The following is a 23141-nucleotide window of genomic DNA, read 5'->3' as shown; positions in this document are numbered from 1 at the left end:
TAAATGTCACTACACATATAGCATTTGTTGTATTACCTGCAGTTTACAGTAAATATAGTCCTTGGATGAGTAACTCTCCCAAAAACTCATTATCTAAAGAAATATAAGCTTTTTATTTATTAGCTTTGGCCACAAATTATATATTTAATGCCTAATTTGCCCACTTTTTCTATACCTTTTTAAAACACAAAAAATGCACCTAATCAAAAATGGATAAACTATAACTGCAAAAATAGCTTAATAATCCCAAGATCATCCCCAGTCTCTGGGGTTGCCGTTGGGATTGTTGCTGTCTTCTGTCAGCGTCACCGCCTGTTTCATATCGTCATGTTTTTAACTACATCGATGGTGTGTGCTGATCACTGATTGTCCCCTGCTATAATTTGTTGTCTGAGACATGAAGCAATATTACCAGTCCAACAGGTTTTCCACCTCGAGTTATTTCCATTCCCTGCTCTGCTTGCGGTAATTATCCTTTGGCCGGAATAGCCAAGTGTGAAATTTAATTTACAGAATCCAATATTAAGTGTCTTTTTGAGCAAAGAATTAGATTGAGATTTTTCCATCTCTTTCTCTTTCTCTCTCTGACCTTTTCCCCACCGTGTTTTTAAATGAGAGTAGTCCTGTGAGCATTGATTTTATAATGAGCCCAGCCTGGCCCCTAAGTGCTTACATTTTATGCTCTTCTCAAGGGATTTTTACCTCCTGAAATAGACTGTGGGACTGCGTCAAAGGTTTACCTCGTCACTGGTGACTTACAGATTCATGATGTTGCTTTTAGATAGAAATAGAATTATTGCTTACCAATAAGGCAGAAGCATCTTAAACTGCCTAGCAAGAGAGGTTTCTAAAAGTCAATTCAACATTTATGTCTCATTGAGATTAAAAATTTCTTTTGTAAGAGTGACCTGGCCTGTGATAGGTTGACATTCAGCTACATACCTACCTCAGTCTACATGAAATTTTTGTTTTCCATCAGAGTGAAGAACTGATCGTCTCGGTTACTTTACTCTGAGACTTGCTTTAAGCTTCTAATTGGCAACTGCTAATTAAAATTCATACGTAAGGCTGTGTTTAAGCTTTATTTTCTGATTAATAGCTTACAAAAACCTTTGTGTTGCTCATTCTTGGGAGGTTTCAGTCTTGCATTGCTCGCACTCCCAAAGCTCCTCTAGTTGATTCTCTTTCCTCTGTCGTCTTTATCGAGTCTCGACAGTGAGCTGCCATCATCCTCAGTGAAAGACCTCAGTGTTCAGCTCCCATCTTAGCCGTGTAAACCTCGTCTCTTTGTCAGCGCTGCTGTGTATAGGGGTTCCCTGGGCTGGATTCTGTGTGTGTGTGTGTGTGTGTGTGTGTGTATGTGTGTGTGTGTGTGTGTGTGTATGTGCATGTGCGCGCTCACCCAGTCTCCAGGGCTACATGCAATTAAAGCAGACAGGAAGCGGCAGGCTGCCTGACGGCCTTACTACTGCAGTTCCTTCATGCTGGCTGTCAAACAGACACAAATATGCACAAACACACGCACACTGTGTGTCTGCACGCACACTCTAACCAACCACTGCATATTAATGACTGTTGCCCTCGGCACGTTTGTTTGAGGCCTCGCTTCACATCCTCACACACACACACACACACACACACACACACACACACACACACACACACACACACACGCACACACACACACACACAGCCTTCTAATCACGTCACCACACCACCAACTCCCTTTGAATCCCCTCCACCTTTGGCTCTCAGCTCCCCTGCTCCCAGCTTGTCAGTCAAACGGTTACGGTGTAACGGCAACATGGGATTGGCCGACACTGACAAAGGAGATGTTGATTGACAAGCATTGACAGAGGACTGTGTGCAGCGTGTCAGAGCGCTGGGCGGGAAGATGGCGGATGATGCTTGTCAGTCAGTCAGTCCCTGGATTTCTCTGCTGCTGACACGGGAGTCTGCAGCGTCGCTGTCAGTTTATCTTTACATCCGATTCCAACTTTTATCTGCTCCTAAAAGTCTTTTTTTCCTCCCTCAAAGCAGAGGAAACTATCCGCCAGCAGCATGAGATCATTACACTTGATTGCAGTGGAGCTCAACTTTTTGCATGGATTTTTCACAAATCAAGAGATATTATCTTGAAGCATTATCAGATTTAAAGATGATATCATTCACACCAGGAATTTTCTTGAAACATGAGCAATGCTTTGGAAACTAATGAACATATTTGCATATTTTTAAGGAATCAAAAAAAAAGTTGTTACTGATGAGTCCCTTTGTTTGTTTGTTTTTTGTTGTTTGTTTTTTTGGCTTCCCTCAGCCTGGCTCACAGTCTCTCTCTTTCTCAGTTCAATTTCAAGGACTTTCACTGGCATGATAACATCTTTACACTGCCAATGAATACGTGCAAAATGCATTTCCAGTTCATCTCAATTTAGATTAAACAAGCAAACAGTAACTTTTGTTCCCTGACTGTCCTGCACCTCTTTCCTCTCTCACTTCCATTCTGTTGGGTAAATGCATCAGTTTGCTGATAACCTTCCGTTAAAAAAATCCAGCTTTGTTCTCCTCAGTGTGTGTGTGTGTGTGTGTGTGTGTGTGTGTGTGTGTGTGTGTGTGTGTGTGTGTGGACAATGCATAAAAACTTGTTTAAGGCAGGACATGCCTTATACATGTCTTTCAAGAATTGCAGGAGTGCCTTCATGTCCGAAGCCCCTACAGGAACATACCGGGAACGACCATAACGGCCACCTTTTCCTGCCCCAGGTTTTCAAACCTAATAAAAACTTAAATAAGTTACAGTAGTTGGAAAATTGGAGGCCCAGTTTTCCAGTGTTGGTATCACCTGTGGGCACTTTAAAATATGTTGTACATGCTAATTTCCGTGTTTTAATTAAAAAAAAAAAAAAGATAAAAGAGATTTAGTTTTTTTTCTCTTCACTTTTTATGATTTAAGGCATTACAACTCTTCTAGTTACCTTTAGCCATAGCTGTGGTATTGTAGCAGATATTCTTGCTGAACATTAGCTTTGTTTCTTACAATGGTTAAATACTAGCAGCACAGTGGGGCATTATTGCCTCACAGCGAGAAGGTCCGGGGTTCAAATCCACCATCTGGCCTTTCTGTGTGGAGCATGTTCTCCCCGTGTGTCTGTGTGGGTTTTCTCCGGGTCCCACAGTCCAAAAACATTTAGTGGGGTTAACTGGTGATTCTAAATTGGCCACAGGTGTGAATGTGAGTGTGAATGGTCGTCTGTCTCTCTGTGTTGGCCTTGTGACAGACTGGTGACCTGTCCAGGGTGTACCCCGCCTCTCGCCCTGTGGCAGCTGGGATAGGCTCCAGCCTATGTTTTGACTCTGAAAAGTCAAACACAACGCAACTCAAGAAAACACCAGCAAATGCTGCAAAAGCACGCAAAACACAATGGAAGTTGAATATAACATAAGCAAAGGCCCCCCCCCCCCTCAAAAAACAAACAAACAAACAAACACAAAACAAACACAACAGAAGTGTTTTCGGGGAGATGATAATGTGAGGGAACAGCAGACGTGACAAGCTAACAGTAAACGGCTAATAGCAAACATGCATCATCAGTATTCCTTGAATTAACCCTTTATTTACCACAGGCCCTCCGGAACTCCAAAAGCGTCGCCGTTCGCGGGCTTCCTGCAACAGCGTGACTGAAATTACCGTAATAACCCTATGTTGGCTGTGGAGCATAACTTCTCGATTTTTCCAAGGGGACAACTTGTCATGTAATTACGGTAATGCAAAGTGCTCTTGCCCAATCGTGTCGGCAACAATAAGATTAAAGGCAGTTTAGGGCCTCGACAGCTGGCTATTAAAGGGTTAAAGCACACATTACCTTGCACCCTTGAATCCTCCACTTCTTTTAAGTGTGCCTCAGTGCAATCCTTCACATGTTTTAGTTTCTGTCACTTCCGCAGCTGTCCTGTCACGTTATTGCCTCCCCAAAAACCTTTGTGTTTTTGGTTTTTTGGGTTTTTTTTTTACTTCCATTGTGTTTTATTCAACTTCTGTTGTGTTTTGTGTGCTTTTGCAGTGTTTTTTAATTTGCTGGTGTTTTCTTATGTTGACCTCTCAGGGCCACCATACGTTTCCCTTTTTATTTGTTTATTTGTTCAAGCAGAGAGGAACTGCACAGGGGTGAAGGCCCCTGATTTTGATTTGGTCAGAAGGGCATGTAAACAGAGGTGCCCCTGTGAGCCTGACAAGCTCTGCTGGCACACCTTGACCCCCAAAACCAAACCTTCCTCCCTATTAGCAGACTTTTCTAAAAAAAGAAGGGGGGGGGGGGTGCTTTGGGTGGCACGTGCCTCGCAGCACTTACACGCCCTCTGTTGCCCCCGGGCTGATGTATGATTTGAGATGGTCATGTGGCACCAAGTGGATTCCCTGGCATGATGCCCATGAGAGGGGGTTGTTGGGTTTTTCCTCTGACCTTTTATTCACATGGTAAGGGTTGGTGTGGCACATCCTTCCTTTCCTCATTGTGTTCATTGTATCCCTGCTTTCTTATGTAGGGATTTGGGGAAAAAGGGCCTGAGCCAAAGGCAAATTTGTATGCACTGTTTTTGACTTCTTGTGAGTCAGTATCCTTTTACCTGCGAGTTTCATACTTTCATGTCGCATACCAATTTGCTAACATTGTTTTTTAAAACTCCAGACTGTTTTGAAATGCTGTTGTCAATTTTAATGTAGAGGTCTTCACTCCCAGACAGACTTTTGCTTTGATCAAATGCATTGTCCCTTAAAATTCAATTTAAAAAGACCCTAACCCTCTCTAGAGATTGGTACTCCATCATGTTGAACACATACAACACATCCACCCTTATTTGTTGTCATATCTAATGCAGTAGTTGAACTAGATGGCTCCAACATCTTAGATTTGCCAAGAAGCATTTTATTCATGAGTTCTGCTTTCATTATAAATTAATCCAGCAGGCAGCGAAAGCCAGTATGGATGTCCTGGAAAGATAATTTTGTCATTTGTTCCATTATAATATCTGCTGTTTGGCATGACTCTGGGGTTTTGGATGACCTTGAATGTACCAACAATAGGGGTTTCTCTTAAAAGCATCTAGTACACTGCATGGCTTCAGCACCACTAAGCAGAAACAAGATGTAATGTCTTTGCTAAAAGAGTCAGTGAAAGTTTCAAGTCATGTACGCCCGTACACTGCAAGTATGACTGCATTGTATGCAGTGCACTTAGTGCACATGGGTGGTGTGCTCATAATGGGCAAAAAGTTGTGTGCAACTCTGTTTACTTCTCACCCTCAGTGGTCACAATCTTAGATCAAAGCAGAAAGAGAGGGACCACCAATCACTCTTTGGGAGGCCTTCAGTGATATCACTGCCAAAGGTGTTAGTGTGTTGTGGTGGTGTTTTGGTTTCTGTGTATTTGTGATCAGGGGCTTGACAAGTTGTGAATGTCAGCAAAATGTTGCAGCTAATATGATGGTCCGAATGATCAATCTCAGCAGTGCGCTGTCAAAATTCACGTCAAGTATGCAGTTGCATAATGTACTCCATCAAAGGCTACAGAAGTATCCAAGTATACAAGTGTCACCTGTTCTGTCAGTAACGGCACAAATAAAAGGTATCGCTTGAGTCAAAGCTGGAAAATATGCTTCAGACTGACATGCTGATCATAAATCAGTCATTAAAATGACAAACTGTGTATAGTTGAAAATCATCCATCCATCCATTCTCTGGGGTCTATCCCAGCTGTCATAGAGTGAGAGGCAGGGCACACCCTGTACAGGTCGCCAGCCTGTCGCAGGGCCAACACAGAGAGACAGACAACCATTCACACTCACAGCTATGGGTAATTTGGAATCACCAATTAACCTAACCCCAGTAACTTGGGGTTTTGGGACTGTGGGAGGAAACTACAGAGAACAGGCAAACTCCGCACAGGAAAGGCCCGGGCCAAGGTGAACAGTGCTAACCACCACACCACTGTGCTGCCCTAGCTAAAAATCAGTACACTGTAAATAAAGATACTTGTGTCTGTATAGACGCTGCTCGGGGATGGGGGAGATGTTGTGACTGTAAATCTACACTGTTTACACTCTAAACCTGTCCTGGGTTATATTCTTCTGTCAAATCTTTTGCCTTTTTTTTTTTTTTTTTAACTTCTAATTGGCTGTCAAAGGGAAGCCATTTTGAGGCAGTTTTAATAACATCATAAAAGAATTGGCTGCAGTTGCAGAGTTCACCGTGTGGACTCGTTCTGCTGTGAATGCTGTTGATCATGTGTGACAAAACGGCCACAATTCAGCGTGCTCTGCTGATGGAGCTCTCCTTTTTGTGTTCAGAGGATGAAGCAGTTAAGCAAAGTCAGGAAACCAGACAAGCTAGTGTAGTTGGCAGCCAGGAAGGTGAGAGCAATTTATGGGGCCAATTTTTGCCTTTTATTAAATATCTGACATGGGACAGTTCATATATTGCTATACAACCCCTTCTGTGAACTATAGAAACAGTTTGTGTGTATTTTTAATGTCTTTTTTAAAAATTTCTCAATACTTTCTCCATTTAAATGTTCAAATATCGAGGTGAGCAGCATCATGCATGTATATAGGCAGCTTTTAGCAGCAGGAAAAAGTAATCTAAATGGGTTTTTCATATTAGTCTATCCTTGAAACTACCAAACATGATTTATAAAGAGACTCTGTAGCCTTTAGTGTGCTCTATACTTCATACTACTCAGAATACTGCAGTAAAGAGAAGAAAAAATGTGCTGAGCTTGTCATGCATCTCCAGTAGGGTCAGTCAAGGTTGTAACGGGAAGCCGCCTCATACAATAATGCAGTTATCACACAGCTAACTATTTAATCCATTAATCATTTGATACAGAATATTGATTAAAGCGGTGTTATTACGAGATAAGATGATTTACAACCCTGAACTAACAGCACTGCAGATCTGTAACCAGAGACACGCCACTAAATCTGATAAATCCACTTGGCCTCCAACCATAAATCAAACATTTGAATAAATAACAGTAACACTCTAAAATTTAGAATACTACAGAAATACATTTTAGTGTTCTCCATTGACTGAGAATCCTGAAAAGTGTGTACATTGTACATAAATGTACATACATTGTAAAGTGAAAAGCTTCTTGGAAATGGATGGCAAAACACATTTTGGACTGATGTGGTTGAATGTAACAATGATTTGTTAAAGGAAAATAACTGGCTTATTGTGCCACTGGTTAAATGTTGTTCATAGGTGAAAATTCTATAACCTGATGGTAAAATGTTAAAGATTTTAACTCATATGCACTGTTATTTTTTAAAATTAATAACTGTTTAGTGTTAAATGTCATAAAATTAACACATTACTATGACAAAACTCAGGACCCATCTAAATAGTTATTGTCCAGCTGGCATCTTACAACCCAAAAGCTACCTTTAACTTAAACCAAGCTTAAACATGCTGTTGTTCATGCTAAAACCAGCCTGTTTAAGTCTGCAAAACACTGACACTGCAGGTCTAAACAAACAGCACTCCAGACTTTACTTAACTCCAGTTCAATGCTTCCAGTAGCCTCTTCTACTACACTCTGCTTTCAAATACAAGCGTGTTTGTGTTTGGCCCCCCACCAGGAGTGCTGTCAGTATCCCCAGGCCAGCCACCAAAGCACTTTAATAATCTGCACACATTTATGAGACTGTGTCCGAGCCCATAGATCAGTGTCAGTTGCCGACCTACGAGAACATCAGACAGATCAGATACAGACTAATGAAGGCCTGCTCACATTACCTCCACTGTCAATCAAACACAGGGTCAGTTAATCATCAGCGTCTCTCTCATTAAGAAACATAGATACCCACAGAGTTTTATTCCAGGTCTCCTGTTATAGTTGGCTTATGCACATGATGTATGGCTTAAAATATACTGCTCACAAAAATTGAGAGAACGCTTTGAGTCCTGATGTGTTTTCAGTAGGGGAAAAAAAATCATGCTGGATATCTATACTGATATGGGCTGGGTAATGTGTTAGGAATGACAGGATGGAAATGAAAATTATCAACCTACTGAGGCTGAATTCAAAGACATCCTGAAAATCAAAGTGAAAAAATGATGCAGCAGGTGAGTCCTTTTTGCTGAAATTTCATTGCAGCAACTCAAATTGCTACGAAAATGACGATTGTGTTAGGGTTAGGGCATCTGATCTGGGCTCCTGGACAGTCTAAGGTGCAGTGTATCAATTCCTTCATCTTCCAAGAACTGCCTGCATACTCTCCCCACATGAGCCCGGGCAGTGTCATGAACCAGGAGGAACCCAGGACCCCCTGCAGCAGCATAGGTTCTGACAGTGGGTCCAAGAATTTCATCCCGATGCCCAGTGGGAGTCAGGGTGCTGTTGCCTGGCCTGTAGAGGTCTGTGTGTCCCTCCATGCATATGCCTCCCCAGACCCTTTTACATCTGTCGCATGTGCTCAGGGTGAACCTGCTCTTATCTGTTAAAAGCACAGGAAGCCAGTGGTGGACCTGCCAATTTTGGTATTCTATGGCAAATGCCAATCGGGCTCCAAGGTGCTGGGCAGTAAGTACAGGGCCCACTAGAGGATGTTGGACCCTCCGGCCACCCTCATGAAGTCTGTTTCTGATTATTTAGTCAGATATTTGCACAATTGGTCTGCTGGAGGTCATTTTGTAGGGCTCTGGCATTGTTGCCCCCCCAGTGCACCTGTTGTTAATTTCATTAACACCAAAGCAGCTGAAGCTGATTAACAACCCCTTCTGCTACTTAACTGACCAGATCAATATCCCAGGAGTTTAACTGACTTGATGCTAAACTCAGATTAAAAAGTGTTCCTTTAATTTTTTGAGCAGCGTAATACAATACAGAGGATGCACCGATAACAGTTCATTTACATCTTATTCAATAATGAAATGTATTTTACAAATATTTTTCTATTGATTAGTGCATTTTTTAAAAATAAGTGCACTAGTATGAATTTAGTGTTAGCCTAATTATGGCCTGATTTATTTAAAAGCTTGCTTAATTTCCAGTGCAGAAACCTGTGCACCTCAGGAGGTTACAGCTACAGCACGTATGCATTCTTAGACTAACAGGTTGTTAGACTAAAGAAAATATATTCTAGTTACAGCATTTACAGAGGTGAGGTATGAAGCAGGAAGACAATAAAAACAAAGCAATTATACACCCACACCCCAAATCAGTCAGTTGGACAAATAGAAAGATTTCCCCAAGGGGTGTCTCCAAGCTGCATTCAATTTAATAAGACATAGCAAGGCGTGTATTTGAATCAGAACTGAAAAGAAATTCTTGAATTAGGCAAATGTTGGCACCTGTGGCAGGTGATCTATTGTCTACACAGCCTTTTTTTTTTATATGGTGGGGTTTAAACAGAATCTATTATGCTTATTTATGCTGAGACTACCTGAGTAGCTTTGAATGAGTCATAGTTCAAAATAATCCTTATTTATCTGGGCGTTGGTGCAGCCCTTCAGTTCATCCACCGTTTGTCCTTTCAGCTCCACCCTCTCTTCAAGCCAGTTTCCTTGATTCTCTGATTTTCTTTTGTGATATCATTTTAAAAAAACATCAATGAACGAACAAAAAAGTTCATTTTACAGTTGCAAGAAAACCCTAGAACAAATATGTATTTTTAAAAACATCAGGTTGTTGTTACACATTTTAAGATGATTGTCACAGGATGTGCTACAGTAGCTACTGTTAACTCACCATAAAGCAGTTTTTAAACCTACAGATCGAGTGTTGCGCAATAAGCATATTGACATGTTTTAACCACTGACATTTTTAAAAACTGTGGGAATTAATTACATTTTTTTGGCCTAAACATGCCAAAAATATTCAAGGGTTTTAACTGTTGCTGTCGGGCTATTCTTGATCGTGAAGAATGCAGCTCTGCACATCTTTGTTCTGCATGTCTCTGTGATTTTCCTGCCTCCTGTACCAAGTGGCACAGACATTCATTACAGCTCACTAAACTTCGTGCTGGGAGTTGTGTAGAAAAGGCGCAGAGAAAAAGTTCGATGTGATGTCAATATTTCATTGTGGTCACGTATCCAGCAGACAGAAAATGACAGTTTGCTCAGGCATATGAATGAAGATATTGTACTTGCTGCTGAGAGACTGAGGGGCATACTTTGCCAAAACTTTTTTTTTTTTTTTATAAAGTTGGGGTTTTTTTTATTGTTTATTCAGGGAAGGCTTGCTGAGCATGCATGCTGTTTTTCACCAGCATCCTGGAACCTGGCCAGTATTCAGCAGTTGGTGGTTAAGTGAGTGGTGCTACAGAAATTGCACTCTTTCACCGTTCTTACCCAGGTGTTCACAGCCTGTCAGCAGGATTTCAATTTTGTTCAAAGCCCCATGTCTTCTAGCTTTATTCTTTTCGTTGTGATTTTGCTGTTTTTTGGGGTTTTTTTTACCAACTTGTAACAAAGCAAGTTGTCACTGAAAGTTGTTTATGAAGGTCAGAACATGTTGAGCCTAATTTTAATAACAAATCCCATTTTCTGTTGCCTAAATTTCTCCCTTTTACACACATTCACTCATTATTTACAGTGGTCCTTTTTTACTTTAAAGGAAAGAAAGCAAACCAAAGTAATAAAAACACTCAGCATTAAAAATAAGGCATTTTTTGGGGGGGAAGGAAATAGCTGTTAATTAACACGACAAAAATAATGGTCCTTGATGAATTCAGGAGCATTACACTCATATTTCCCCTGACAAAAGTTTGGACTGTTAGCTTTGATTCAGATTACAAGTTATGACAGACTTCCACATGATCGCCATGTGACCTCAGACACTCTTCTTTTATATGTGAAGTGCCTGCTCCATATGGGGTTGCTGGTGTTTTGCAGCTACTCCAGCTTGAGGCAGTGCAACTTCAGTTTCTTCAGCTGACTTTACTGTGGTCGTTTTCCAAGAGCTTTAGCCGCTCAGGGGTGTACTGTCAATACCTCAACTGTCCCAGCAATCTCAGTCAAGCACTGTATAAAATAAATAATACACAATTTGTGCAGGGCTACTCCTTCTTCTGGACTGAGGGCAAACTGGACAGTACATAGAATCAATATCATATCCTGAGGTACAAAATAATATTTTGCTAAGGTACCAGCCAATGCTAGCTGGTTGGCATGCTAATGTCAGCAGCTCTCTTTGCCACACAATAAATAAACTTCATTAACTTAAGATCAGAGTGATTAATTCTCTGGATATTATTAGTGTACTTGAGTGTTTAAATTTTTTTTTTAAAGCAACCATGTTACATCCTGTACCACTCTAATCATGCATCCCTGGGCAGCACGTATGAAGAAACCAAAGAGGCTTAACCACTCATACCTTTATTTGACATGGATACGTTAAGGCGACACGTTGGTCCAAAAGCCTGGTATGACATTGGTAATGATAGTGACCACAACTGCAACATATAAAGACATTCAAATCAACCCTCAGGGAGAGAAAAACAACCTCACCAGCCGCAACTGTAGCAAAAGTGAGCTCCAAGTATGGTTTTTGTACTTTGCAGTTAACTGTCCGGTATATGTATTTACTTCCCTGTCAAAGTTACACAGTACAGCAAGGCAACATTTTCTGCTATTGCTTTTAGTTCTAATTATAGCAGTCGTGTTAAGGCATTTCAAACAAATTTTTCAGCCAAGTGTCTTCAGTTACTGTATGTAAAAGTACAATACAACTAGGCCCCACTTACATGACAACAAGGACTAATCTGTAGTGCCTTCCCTCCTGTAGGAACTTTGTCGGCAGCGCATGGCAGTCAAGCCTCCGGCTGAGCGTCCGGAGCCCATCTCCTCCAGGATCAACAGCGTCTCATCTCAGTTCAGCGATGGTGGTCAAGCTGTCAGTCCCTCAGCACGAAGCAGTATCTCCTCTTGGAGTGAAGAGCCTGCGCACTCAAATATGGACATCTCAACTGGTCACATGATCCTGGTGAGTTTCCTGTTGAGGAGTTTTAATGTAATCATCACACAAAACAATGCGCTCTGGGCGCCAAGCAGTTCATTGTTCACCAGAAAAAGTGCTCCAAGTATATTTCATAAGTCAAAATGCGAATTCGGAAGTTAAATAAATATGTTCAAATTTCCAAACTGCCTTAGCACGCTACACTTTTTACTAATACTGGTAATGGTCAATACTAGAACAATAAAAACTGCAGTTGTCAGATACTTTTATTCTGAAAGGTTTATTGCTCACAACTACAATAGGAAAGCAGAAGGCAATGGTTTCTTTGATTATACATATCTGACTCTTCCTGCATCTCAAGTTGTTAAGCTTTTCAAATCCAGCAGATCCTTTGTTGTGCTTGTTAGTGGCTGCGTGTAAGTAAATGTCAATGAAAAATGCAGCGGAAAAAAAAAAACCTTTAAAATGGAAATAAATAAAAACAGATTGATGCAGCTTATTTCTACAAGTTGCTTTTAAAATAATAATGTTATGTTTGACTGTCAAGAAAAAGTTCAATTAAATTAAATCCAGCAGACCCTACTGCAGCTCTTGTGCCAACTTAAAATGACGTCAGGGGTCCAAGTAAGATACTTAATATTGATCTGTCAGGGAAAACAATGAATACAAACTCAATAAAAATGGAATTCAGTCAGATTGTCAAAGTAGGTTAATTTCCCCCAAAATAAGTTTACAAAATAATATTTCAGTGTAAATGTATATCTTGTTCTAATTATACCATTAAGGATATTATTTTTTGACTTGTCTGACACGTTAGCATGTTTTTTTTTTCTTCTCATGCTTATCTTCCATTTTATCATCTTGTCACCTGCTTGCCCTTTTAACCAGTCATTTAAAAACCAAGGAACTAGTTAATCCTTAGCTCTCATATCTTCATGTACTGATTATTTCCCACACACACACACACACACACACACGCACGCACACCTCTTATATCACTCTCTCTCCTCTTTCTTACTGTGTCTTTTTTTTTTTTTTGTACATCTCATTACACCCACAGTTTCTATAAGCAGTCTTCTTACCCTCTTCAATCCAGCAGATGAAAATCTCTATTGAACCTCGGTTGCATTCTGCCAAGCGCCGTCATAATTGCGATACATACCTACTCACTTCAACAACCCACCACCCACGGCACCACCACCTCATCATTCCAACTACCCCGCCCCGCCTCCACCACTCTCTCCTCTCTCTCTCTATACAATATAAGGCTGCCGGCAAGATGTGAAAGAGTGGCCTTTTTGATGTGTTCAATAGGCACAAAGATACTAATTACCCCAGAGATTTGCACCAGAGTTGTGTTCAGGAGAAATGACTCCCTTTGCAGCCCTTTGCGGCTGCAGAGTGTCTCTGTTGTTTTACACAAGTGCACGGCCAAGCTAAAATGTTAGGCAAATGCACCCACAGTATACGATGGATGCATATGAAATGTGTAGGTCACATACAGATGAAAATAGATTTGAGTTTTGACAACAAGGTCTGAGCTTCTGCAGGTACACTGGCTTTGTCTTCGTGAGATGAATCCATATCTGCAGAGGTGGCACTTGCTTGAGAGAGGGATGAAATAATGTATTTGTCAAGCATTCAGTCGGTGTGTGGGCCACAGTCTGGTCAGGATGATTACTGAATTTGTTAAATCATAGCAGCAAATATATAAATGGTGAAAGGGAAAGAAGGAGACAGACTAAGTGACTCTAATGTGGCCATGATGATTATTTTTGTGTAGGCGATGGAGATGAATGTAAATTCTGAAATCCTCTTCAGAGCAGCTTCAGAAAGTCTCTCTCTCTATATGTGGCATTTTTCATGGTTTTTTTTTTTTTTTTTTGGTCAGAACAAGAGACCCTCATCCCCATAAAATTAATGAAAATCTTCAAATTGTTAAATTAACACACTAACAACATTTTTTTTTTCAAAAGCAGTCTGTAAAGAGTCAAAAAGGTTTGTTATGTCCATCCCAATCTTGAAATTCAATTCAATTCAATTCAATTCAATTCAATTCAATTCAATTTTATTTATATAGCGCCAAATCACAGCAAACTGTCGCCTCAAGGCGCTTTGTATTGTGGGTAAAGACCCTACAAATCAGGAAAGAGGACAGAGGATTTTGGATGGCTTTGAAAAGCCCTGGATAAAATTCACTGATAATCTCTTTCATGTTTAAGACCACTTTTCTAGAAATGCAGAACACCTTGGTCAACTGAAATTATACCTAGTCTTCAACAAATTGATATGTTCTGAGGATGAGGTGATAGATTGTGAACTAAATCAGCAACAGTGGACTAAGTGCATCCTGTCTAGTGCCTACCTTATTCATATAAATGAATTATGAATAGTGAAGTGATTTGATCATGTTAAAACGACTTCTGAAAATACAATTATTTTAACTAGTGATCCCACCCAAGAACTACTGAGGAATATTGCTAACATTATCCCAAGTCATGAACAATAAATTCAGCCATTCACATTGTGATCATTTCTCTGAATGTAGCTGCTCCATCTGGGACACCCTGAAGACACCAAATCTGTCATTGATAAGGTTCTGTTATGAAATGGTTATTAGACCAAACATGTTGCAAAAATAAGAACAAACAAATCTGATATATTCACACTCAAAACCTGAAGCATTAAACATCCTGATGTCGACAAGTTAGACTGCTGCCATGTTGTTTAGCTGTGATGTGCAAAGTTTACACTAACTTTTGGTAATCCATATGAACAAAATCCACTGCCAACATCTGTGATGTGGGCTCTGTTAGTCTTTGGCTGGATAAGTCCAAAGTTTGGTTTGGCTCCTGTAAAGCTACTGTCCAACCAATGAGAATTTGGTTGACTAAACATTCTAATTCTTCTAATTACAAGCAATGGCTTTTTCCAGGCATTACTAAGATTTAGTTGGGATTAGGGCACTTAAGTTAAGGAATAATTATGGCTTCAATCCATGATGTAAAACTATTTCTCTACACTGTCAGCGGTTTTGCAAATGTAAAGCAGGAAGTAGAGAATAATGCAATATAAATATGGTTCCTAATTTAATAGTAACTTTTTCCCCCACAGTACACCTATTGGACTAATCCAAGGGTCTGGATTATGTCTTCACAGACATTTACAGATCCTTTGACTGTCTATAATTTTATATATGCATACTTGTACAGGAACCATGAATAGTCAAACAATTCGGGGGGGGGGGGGGGGGTTTGCAATGTTTTCTGTGGTACAAGCATTAATGTCAAAAATGAAAGAAACATCTTCTGCTGCATCCAGAGCAATGAATTTCCAAAGAGTAGTATGTTTTATCATCCAACAAATATATGCAGTCAAATATGCTTTTACAGTGCCCAGTTAATAATGGTTTCTATTTAGTAGTTGGATTATGAGCATAAAATGTAGCTCAAATAGACTCCTTTTAATTGCAACTCTGCTGTTTAATAACAATAAACCTGTCCCAATGGACTGGGTTTATTAGCAGCCTTCTGTGTAGATGAGGGGTTGATGTCTCATTTAACTTGAAGTCCATGTTGTTATTTCCACTGAGGAAATCAAAGCGAGAGGACATTGAGGATTCTGGTAGTTTGTAATTCACAGGACACTCATCAACATAAGCAGTGATAATGTTGATAATGTGAGTGAACTGTGAACTTTATATTTATGTCATTTCCTTTTAGTCCACTTCAGTTGTCTATGACAGGAAAAAAAAAACGGGTGAGGGATTGAAAACAGAGAGAGCAGATGTAAGTAATGCACAGACTGTGTTTCAGCACCTTGGACAGTTCCACATACACATAAACTGTGGCTCTGATTTGTCCAAGCTGGCTCCATCCTGCCTCAACAGTAAAATTAGAACTGTATAAAACCAGTGCCGTATAAAAAAAAATATATATTTTCAAAATGTCAGCTGTTTGAGGAAGGAAAATTGTAGTTTTAAACTTGCCCGCTACACTTTGAAATGCAAAGGTCAGATTGTTTTCTCAACCCAAAAAAGTTCACTTTAAAAGTTAAAAATGAAAAAAAGAAAAAGTGGACAAATTAGGTGTTCCACATGTGAATGATATTGTTGTTTGGCTTTTTTGTTTTTTGTTTTTTTTTTACCAATTTTCTTATGTTTTTTCTTAAAATTTAACATTTTTTTCATCCTCCCTCCATCTTTCATTGTTTTTTGTTTGTTTGATGATTTATTAATTTGCTGTTTACTCAGTTTTTTTTCCAACTGCTGTTTTTTTATCACGTAGTCTTCTTACCTTTATTCCCTTTCTGTGTGTCTACTTATTTTTCTTCTTCCAGTTCTTCCTTCTCTTTCCTTCTTTCTGGTCTGTCTTTTTTTTTTTTTCCTGTCCACAATTTTGAACACTGCCTACTTGTGACTGCTCATACTTGACTGTTTTGCAGTCACAACTGTAACAAAGAAATAGTCACACTGAAGAGAACTCATTTCAAATTCACACCATGATGTTAACTAGAACCCCGGGCAGAGAATTTGATGGCAACGAACCTGGGACACAGTTGATGTGTTTGGGGAAAGTTGAGGTGTTTTTAATGTTCAGAGAGCTGTCACAGCAAGAGACCAAATTCATCACCAAGCAAGATGAGTTCGGCTCTGCTTTGGAAAAGCAAATATTTATATCTAATGCCCTGCCACACGCTCAACTGAGGCAACTGTTGAGTGATTAATAAAAATCAGCAGCTTCAAAGAAAGGAATATCGTGGTTGCTGATGAGCTGCAGTGCCCCTCCTCTCCACCCAACCCTCCCACCTCCCTCCAAAAATTAATTGCCTCTCGTAAACCCCTGGCAAATTCCATGTCATCATCCACCCACTGATTTTAATTTGAGGAGAAACAGCTTTCACCATCTTATCTAAGTTAATGTATTACTTGGTCCCATGTGACTGGGACCGAGAACACCCCCTGCACCACCACCACCACCTCCTCCACATCCTCTCTGCTTTTGTCTTAAGAGGATTAGGCGACTCTCTATATAAAGCACATTATCTTGTTGTTTGTTGCTGGCCAAGTAAGTGTTATAGATTATGCTGTACCGGAGGCCTCCATCGAGATTAACCATGCTGGGAATCTGTTGTGGTGTTTGTAGCTCACCGTCAGGCCAGCTGGGATGTGATCTGTAGAGCTGATAGGTCACAGGACAATAGCTGGAGGAAGAATGTGCTTCGGGAAATGGCTGTTAAATCACTCTAATGCGGTCCGTTGAGAAGGAAACATTCAGCTGGAGAAGTTCGACTCGTGTCAGGATGATGTCAGCTTTTAACTAAAAATAAGATAGGTGCCACTGTATGAACGATGGATGTCTGTTGATTGATTCTGATGGATTATGTGTTCGTTGTAGAATTCATAAATAGGAAGATCTTTGTCTCAACTGATCAAAAAACGTTATTACAAGAAATTTCATTAGTTTTCAACTGACTTACATCAAGCATTGCTGTTATCTCCCTTCACAGACCAGTGCACATGATAAACTTCAGTTTTAAAAGTTTCCTTCTTATATCTTTCTTATTGAAGTGACACCTTTTTCTAAAATTTGTATAGTGCAGCAGTGCTCCATCAGGTCTCTTCTATATAAAAACTTTGGATGCCTCTTTGTGAACAACAGAGTAAAACAGAAAGACAAGGAACAAGTCCAGTACTTCCTACACCGATGTAAAAAGCACCAAATAAAGAGAAGAATCTTTTAAGGCATTTAGATGAGCTTTTAAAAGCCTCAGGTTGAATTTGTTATTTAAGAAAAATATGCATTTTTCTCTCATCGCTGACGCTAATAGCACCTTATGTAAGATGTTTGTTCCAACGTGACGCCGTCGGTGCAGGAAGAAGGTGCTGTGCTACAATGGAAAAAAAATCTCAGTGACAATAAGTCTCTTATTCTTCATTTTCTAACTAAAAATGCATAAGTGTTGTGTCTGTGTTGAAAATATTATTACAGTCTAATAAATATGGTCGAGTAAAATGTATTCTGCTCTGACATTAAGTGGAGCATAAAATAGAAATACTGAAGTAGAACACAAGTCCCCTGAAACTGCATTTGAACTGCATTCGATAAATGTGCTTTCCACCACTGGATACCCTTCCCTGCTGAGTAACAGTATCCCACAGTGATTTCTTTCCACCCACTTCCCCTTTCTTTTCGGTCTCCGTCGATCCAAAATGGCTGCTGCATTACGTCACCTCCCATGCGACCCGCTTTCATGCTCCCGTTTCCTACAGGTGCTTAGATGGTGCGTCAGAGCCACAATGGCGGCTCGAGCAGTCTTATTGCGTAGCGGGTTTTATTGAGCACCTTTGGCAGCTGTAAGCCCCCCCTGCAGTAAGGGGATTATTCAGTGTTTGGCCGACACATGGTGATCTCAGCACCTCCTGATTGGATTGCAATAATCCCTTTACACAGCCACAAAACCCTATTACTCTGGCATTAGAGAAGGAGAGACAGGGGCAGGGGGTAGAGGGCAATTTGGGGGGGGGCATCTGATTTGGACACTGTATGTTTGTCTTCTGTAGGGTTGTATGTCTGTCTGTACTCTATGCTATATATGTATGCGTGTGTGTGTGTTCCCTGTCACTTTATATGTGTATTTGAGTGTTTGTGTAGTGTGTATCTCTGTGTGTATCTTGTTGGCTGTAAATGTTCTTTTTGTGTGTCTGTTGTGTGTCTTTGCAGTGTGTGGGTGAACTATTTTTTGTAAATTTGACCTTATAAAAACCTTTGTGTGGTTTCTACTTTAGATGTGTGTGTGTGTGTGTGTGTGTGTGTGTGTGTGTGTGTGTGTGTGTGTGTGTGTGTGTGTGTGTGTGTGTGTGTGTGTGTGTGTGTGTGTGTGTGTGTGTGTGTGTGTGTGCATGCATTTTCTTTGTGTGTCTTTTGATGGATCGGACCTCCTGCTGTTGATAAGCGGCTGTGTGCAGGTGGAGGGTCGCAGCTTGTGACCTCCTGTTACATCATTGCTGCTTTTAGCAGCTCTGAGACAAATTTAATAGAGAGCTGATACTACAAGGAAAGTCTAGGTTTATACTGTGTGTGTGGGGCTGTGCGTGCATGCATGTGTGTGTGTGTGTGTGCATTTTCAGCTGTAAAGAGGTGAAGACTGGTGTTCAACAGTGAGCATGTTGAGCTTACTAACAAGTAATAAGCTTCACCAGGTAGATGTTTTGCCATTGAGCAAGCGTGTACATGTATGATAAAATCATATTCGTGCATTCGATCTGGACGCTTCTTCATTATCTTCCAGCAGGCGGACGTCTGGACACGCTGACTTCCATTTATTTTTAACAAACTCCTCTCATTTTAGCAGAAAGCCATTTGGCCTTTTTTTGGAAGCTAATTCTGATTAAGATCAGCCTCATTTGTAACTGCCACCATAAATCACTGCCGGTACCATTTAAAGAACCACACCAGCTCATTCCATTGCCTCATCCATTTAAAAACGATTGTACCGTTCATATTTTTTGTGCGCATGCTGCTGATTTTCAAGGCTGCTTAAAATAAAAAAAAAAAAAACAAAGCTACACTGTTCACCATCAGATATGGCTACCGTGACTTTGCCACGCTTTATGGGCTTATGCCAAATTCATTTGTAGGCAGTTGATCAAAGTCACTGCCTTCCTTAATTATGAAAACCGTATTTATGGCAGTAATGGCCAGCCTTAGACAGGTGAAACAGCACTTTCAAAATGCATTTTGGCACTAAGACCTTGGATTAATGGCACCCTAGATAATTGTTTGCTTTTGTTTTAATGTTTCCTGGAGAAAAACCAAAAAGTTTAATAAAGATTAGAAAAATTTTGTTTCTAAAGTAGATGTTCATAATTGGCCCAATTCAGATGTTTTTCATCTTTCTTCTAATGAGTGTCAGAATTTTTAAGGATTACCATAAAAAAATATTGAATTTTAAGATGTGATTGCCAAATTAAGCCAAAGCACATTAAGACAAATTGTTTTGTTCATGTTTCCTTTTAGCCTCAGTGAAGCTCCACATACAGCAGAGGCAATTACGGGATCAGGATATTTATGTTTTCCATATGTTCCTTTACGGGCAGTTCTGTCTGACTCACCTGCTCTACTGTACTCTACTCTTTGCCTCCAGTCCTACATGGAAGATCACCTGAAGAATAAGGATCGCCTGGAGAAAGAGTGGGAGGCGCTGTGTGCATACCAGGCTGAACCCAACGCATGCACCACTGGCCTCAAGGATGGCAACTCGAAGAAGAACCGCTCGACTGCTGTTGTGGCATGTAAGCGATGAGCTTTCCTTATTGGCTTTTCTTGCTTCCTTGCTCGTTTTGTGGGCTGCACATATTTGGATTGTGCACCCACCTTGGCATGTCTGTGGATAAAGCTACAGATTGAAATTTTGCATAAAGTTTCAGGGAGTTTTCCACAACCTGTTTCACGAATGCTAAAATGTAAAAAAAGATGCATTTCAGGGAATCGAAGCTAGAATACTAGCTATCAGTGGTGCATCCAATTTAACCTATTTCTTGATACCAAGAGGTGATTTCTACTTTTTATACTATCTGTAAAAAAATAACATAAAAATGAGTGATTGCCAAATATTGCATTATGGTAAAAAACCCTCCATTTAGGACCTTACCCAAACAGTTAAACTAAACTGAGTTAGTAATGGCCAAAAAGTGGACCACATGGTAACTTACCATGGGGCCAGTGTGACTTCGATGGTCCTTTTAGTACCAAACATTGTACCTAATGACAGTGTAATTAAAGAGTTCAATGAAGTGTATAGGACAGTTTATTTATTTAATTGTTGCTTCTACTATCGACAAAATGCACCATGTTCAAAACCAACAAGCAGCAGAAAAAAAAAGATGTGACACTTAGCAGAGACTTAAAAACCAAAGACAGCATTAATTCCTCGTCACTGGTGGAGCACAGAAGCCAAAATTCAGCTGTTACATCTCCTGATGTCAGTCCTCCAAACATGGCGGCATTACTCTCAGCACCTCTCAACAACGCTCCCCGTATATTTTGAGCTCGGCCTCTATTATCAGAAACCTGGAGCAGATGCAGCGAGCAGAAGGGTTGTAAATTAGTTTTCTATTAAAGCTCTCCTGCACCGACCTCATCAATGATTAAAATTTCTAAGCTTCTGTGGAAATAGCCCATCTAAAAAAGTGCTGTCCCATTCTCTCCACCAGGCCGAGGCTTAATGAAATCCAGGTTGTCAGCAGGGAAAGCAGTTTGTCAGGAATAAATTGTGCTTCCTATTTGAAGCACCACCGGCTTCTTCAAGAAAAAAAAAAATCTGAACTGTTTTGCCAGTCACCGGAGGCTTCAGAGGAGTGCTCGCAAGACTAAAATGTACAAACTAGGAAAGTTTGTCCCTCTTAAAAATTCAGAGCATCCCAGATGATTATGGCAGATTCTCCTAAAGCTAAACGGAAGCTCTTCAACATTCAGTTTTTTTAATTTAGTTCCAAAAATCAATAAATCACTACCTCGCAGCGAACTCAACAGCTTCGCATTAAACTCAGTTCTCCAGTGTTTGCTCAGTTACCTCAATTTTTATCTTTTTCAAATTAAAAGAGCTTTTTTGTTTCAAACAGTTACCTTCTTTGTGTTTGTATTCTTTGAGCTTTCCATAATACTAATACAATTTTAGCTCAAGGTGCAAAATCAAAAATACCACATTTAAATGTAGCTGAGCTTACTTTCAAGGTCATCTCCTTCTGCACTTCTGGATTGCATTCAGTGTGGTTGCAGTTTTTTACACTGCTCCAGAAAATTCCTGTTATGACCTCCTGCACTTAGAGATGCATTTTGTCACAAACCTGTCAAGAGTCACCATCGGCTGGTGCTGGGGTGGCTCGGTGGGTGAGCAGGTGACCGTGTACGCTCATGTCCCACCCTATTCACCAGATTTGCCTCCATGCGAGTTCAGCAGATTCCCTAAAATAAATATCATGTTGAAGTTTTTTCTTTTTTTAAATCATACTTGTAGATGCACACTTGCAAGGTGACAGAACAAGACACTGAATAATCTAAAAGGCAGCTGCACTGAAAACGTTCGAGAGGATAACCTTGAAGGGTAAAGCAGCCAAATACATGAATTTGTTTATTTGGATCACATCTCTTAAGATGGACCCACCAGTGCACAACAGAGTTTCAGAAGTTTTATCTCAAGAGTGTGAAGTGTTGTGTGAATTTGGTAGAGGTGCCCTACAGACAGAGAAAGTTAGGAATCAATTAATCAAATCTCTGAGGAAAAGTAAAGAAGATTGGAAATTTTCTTAAACAAGTCAACTTGTTTCATTCTGGGCTGAAAGTAACCTTGACAAACCAGAAGGGAATACTCCCTTCATGACATGATGGCATTCATACTAGTATTCTTAACAGATATGCGGAGAAATTCCTCATTAAAATGCATATAATATGGCCACAGAACACTTACACTGCAAAGGCAAAATATGCTGAATTCTCCCATTTTTGTTTCAGATGATCACTCCAGAATCACCTTGAAGGTGGAGAACAGCCAAGGCAACTCTGATTACATCAATGCCAGCCCGATTGTAAGTACCTCCTCTGCATTCTAACTCGGCACTTCACGCTGCCGCTATGCCACGCTTGCCACGGCCCCCACGGGGCTTCGCAGAAACAAAGGCAGCCTACCGTTGTCCAATATAAATTTTGATGCAATGCTTGCTTAGTTTCGGTGGCAGCCTCTCACAATGTGTATGTTCTGCACCATGAATATTAATGATTGTTATACAGCAAACACCCCAGGTGAGTATTTGCTCTGGGGAGGTGTGGGAAAGGACATGCGCACGGCTCTCGGCTCACTTCTCATTTGTGAAAGCAAAATTGATCCGTAGGGTCCTGGGAAATGATTGTTTCTGACCTTGGGTTATGCTAATTTGACACTACTTTGTGTTTACTGTTACAGTGTGACTGCCTTACTGGGGGTTTTTTTGTTTGTTTGTTTTTTTGGTATGGTACAGATTTAAACAGCGAAACAGCCTGTAGGAGGGAGAAGGGGGAAGAAAGAGCCATATGAATTCAGTAAGTGAGTGTATCAATTTGGAAACCAGTGTTGAGTAGTAGGTTTACGTTTCCCTTGAGGCAGATACAGTGGTATTCCATTAAAAGCAACAGAAACGCTATGCATTTCAAA

General features: G+C 40.3%; 1 protein-coding gene across 1 annotated transcript in view; it reads left to right on the top strand.

The window, feature by feature from the left end:
- The window catches only part of LOC115795638 (receptor-type tyrosine-protein phosphatase N2-like), a 229311-nt gene that overhangs the window by 168863 nt on the left and 37307 nt on the right, over positions 1-23141 (top strand). Inside the window, 3 exon segments of the mRNA XM_030751631.1 lie at positions 11784-11981; positions 20100-20247; positions 22466-22543. Coding sequence (XP_030607491.1) covers positions 11784-11981; positions 20100-20247; positions 22466-22543 — 424 coding nt within the window.

This window comes from Archocentrus centrarchus, chromosome 17 (genome assembly GCF_007364275.1).
Source record: "Archocentrus centrarchus isolate MPI-CPG fArcCen1 chromosome 17, fArcCen1, whole genome shotgun sequence".
Taxonomy (NCBI): domain Eukaryota; kingdom Metazoa; phylum Chordata; class Actinopteri; order Cichliformes; family Cichlidae; genus Archocentrus; species Archocentrus centrarchus.
This window is presented reverse-complemented; position numbering and strand designations above follow the sequence as displayed.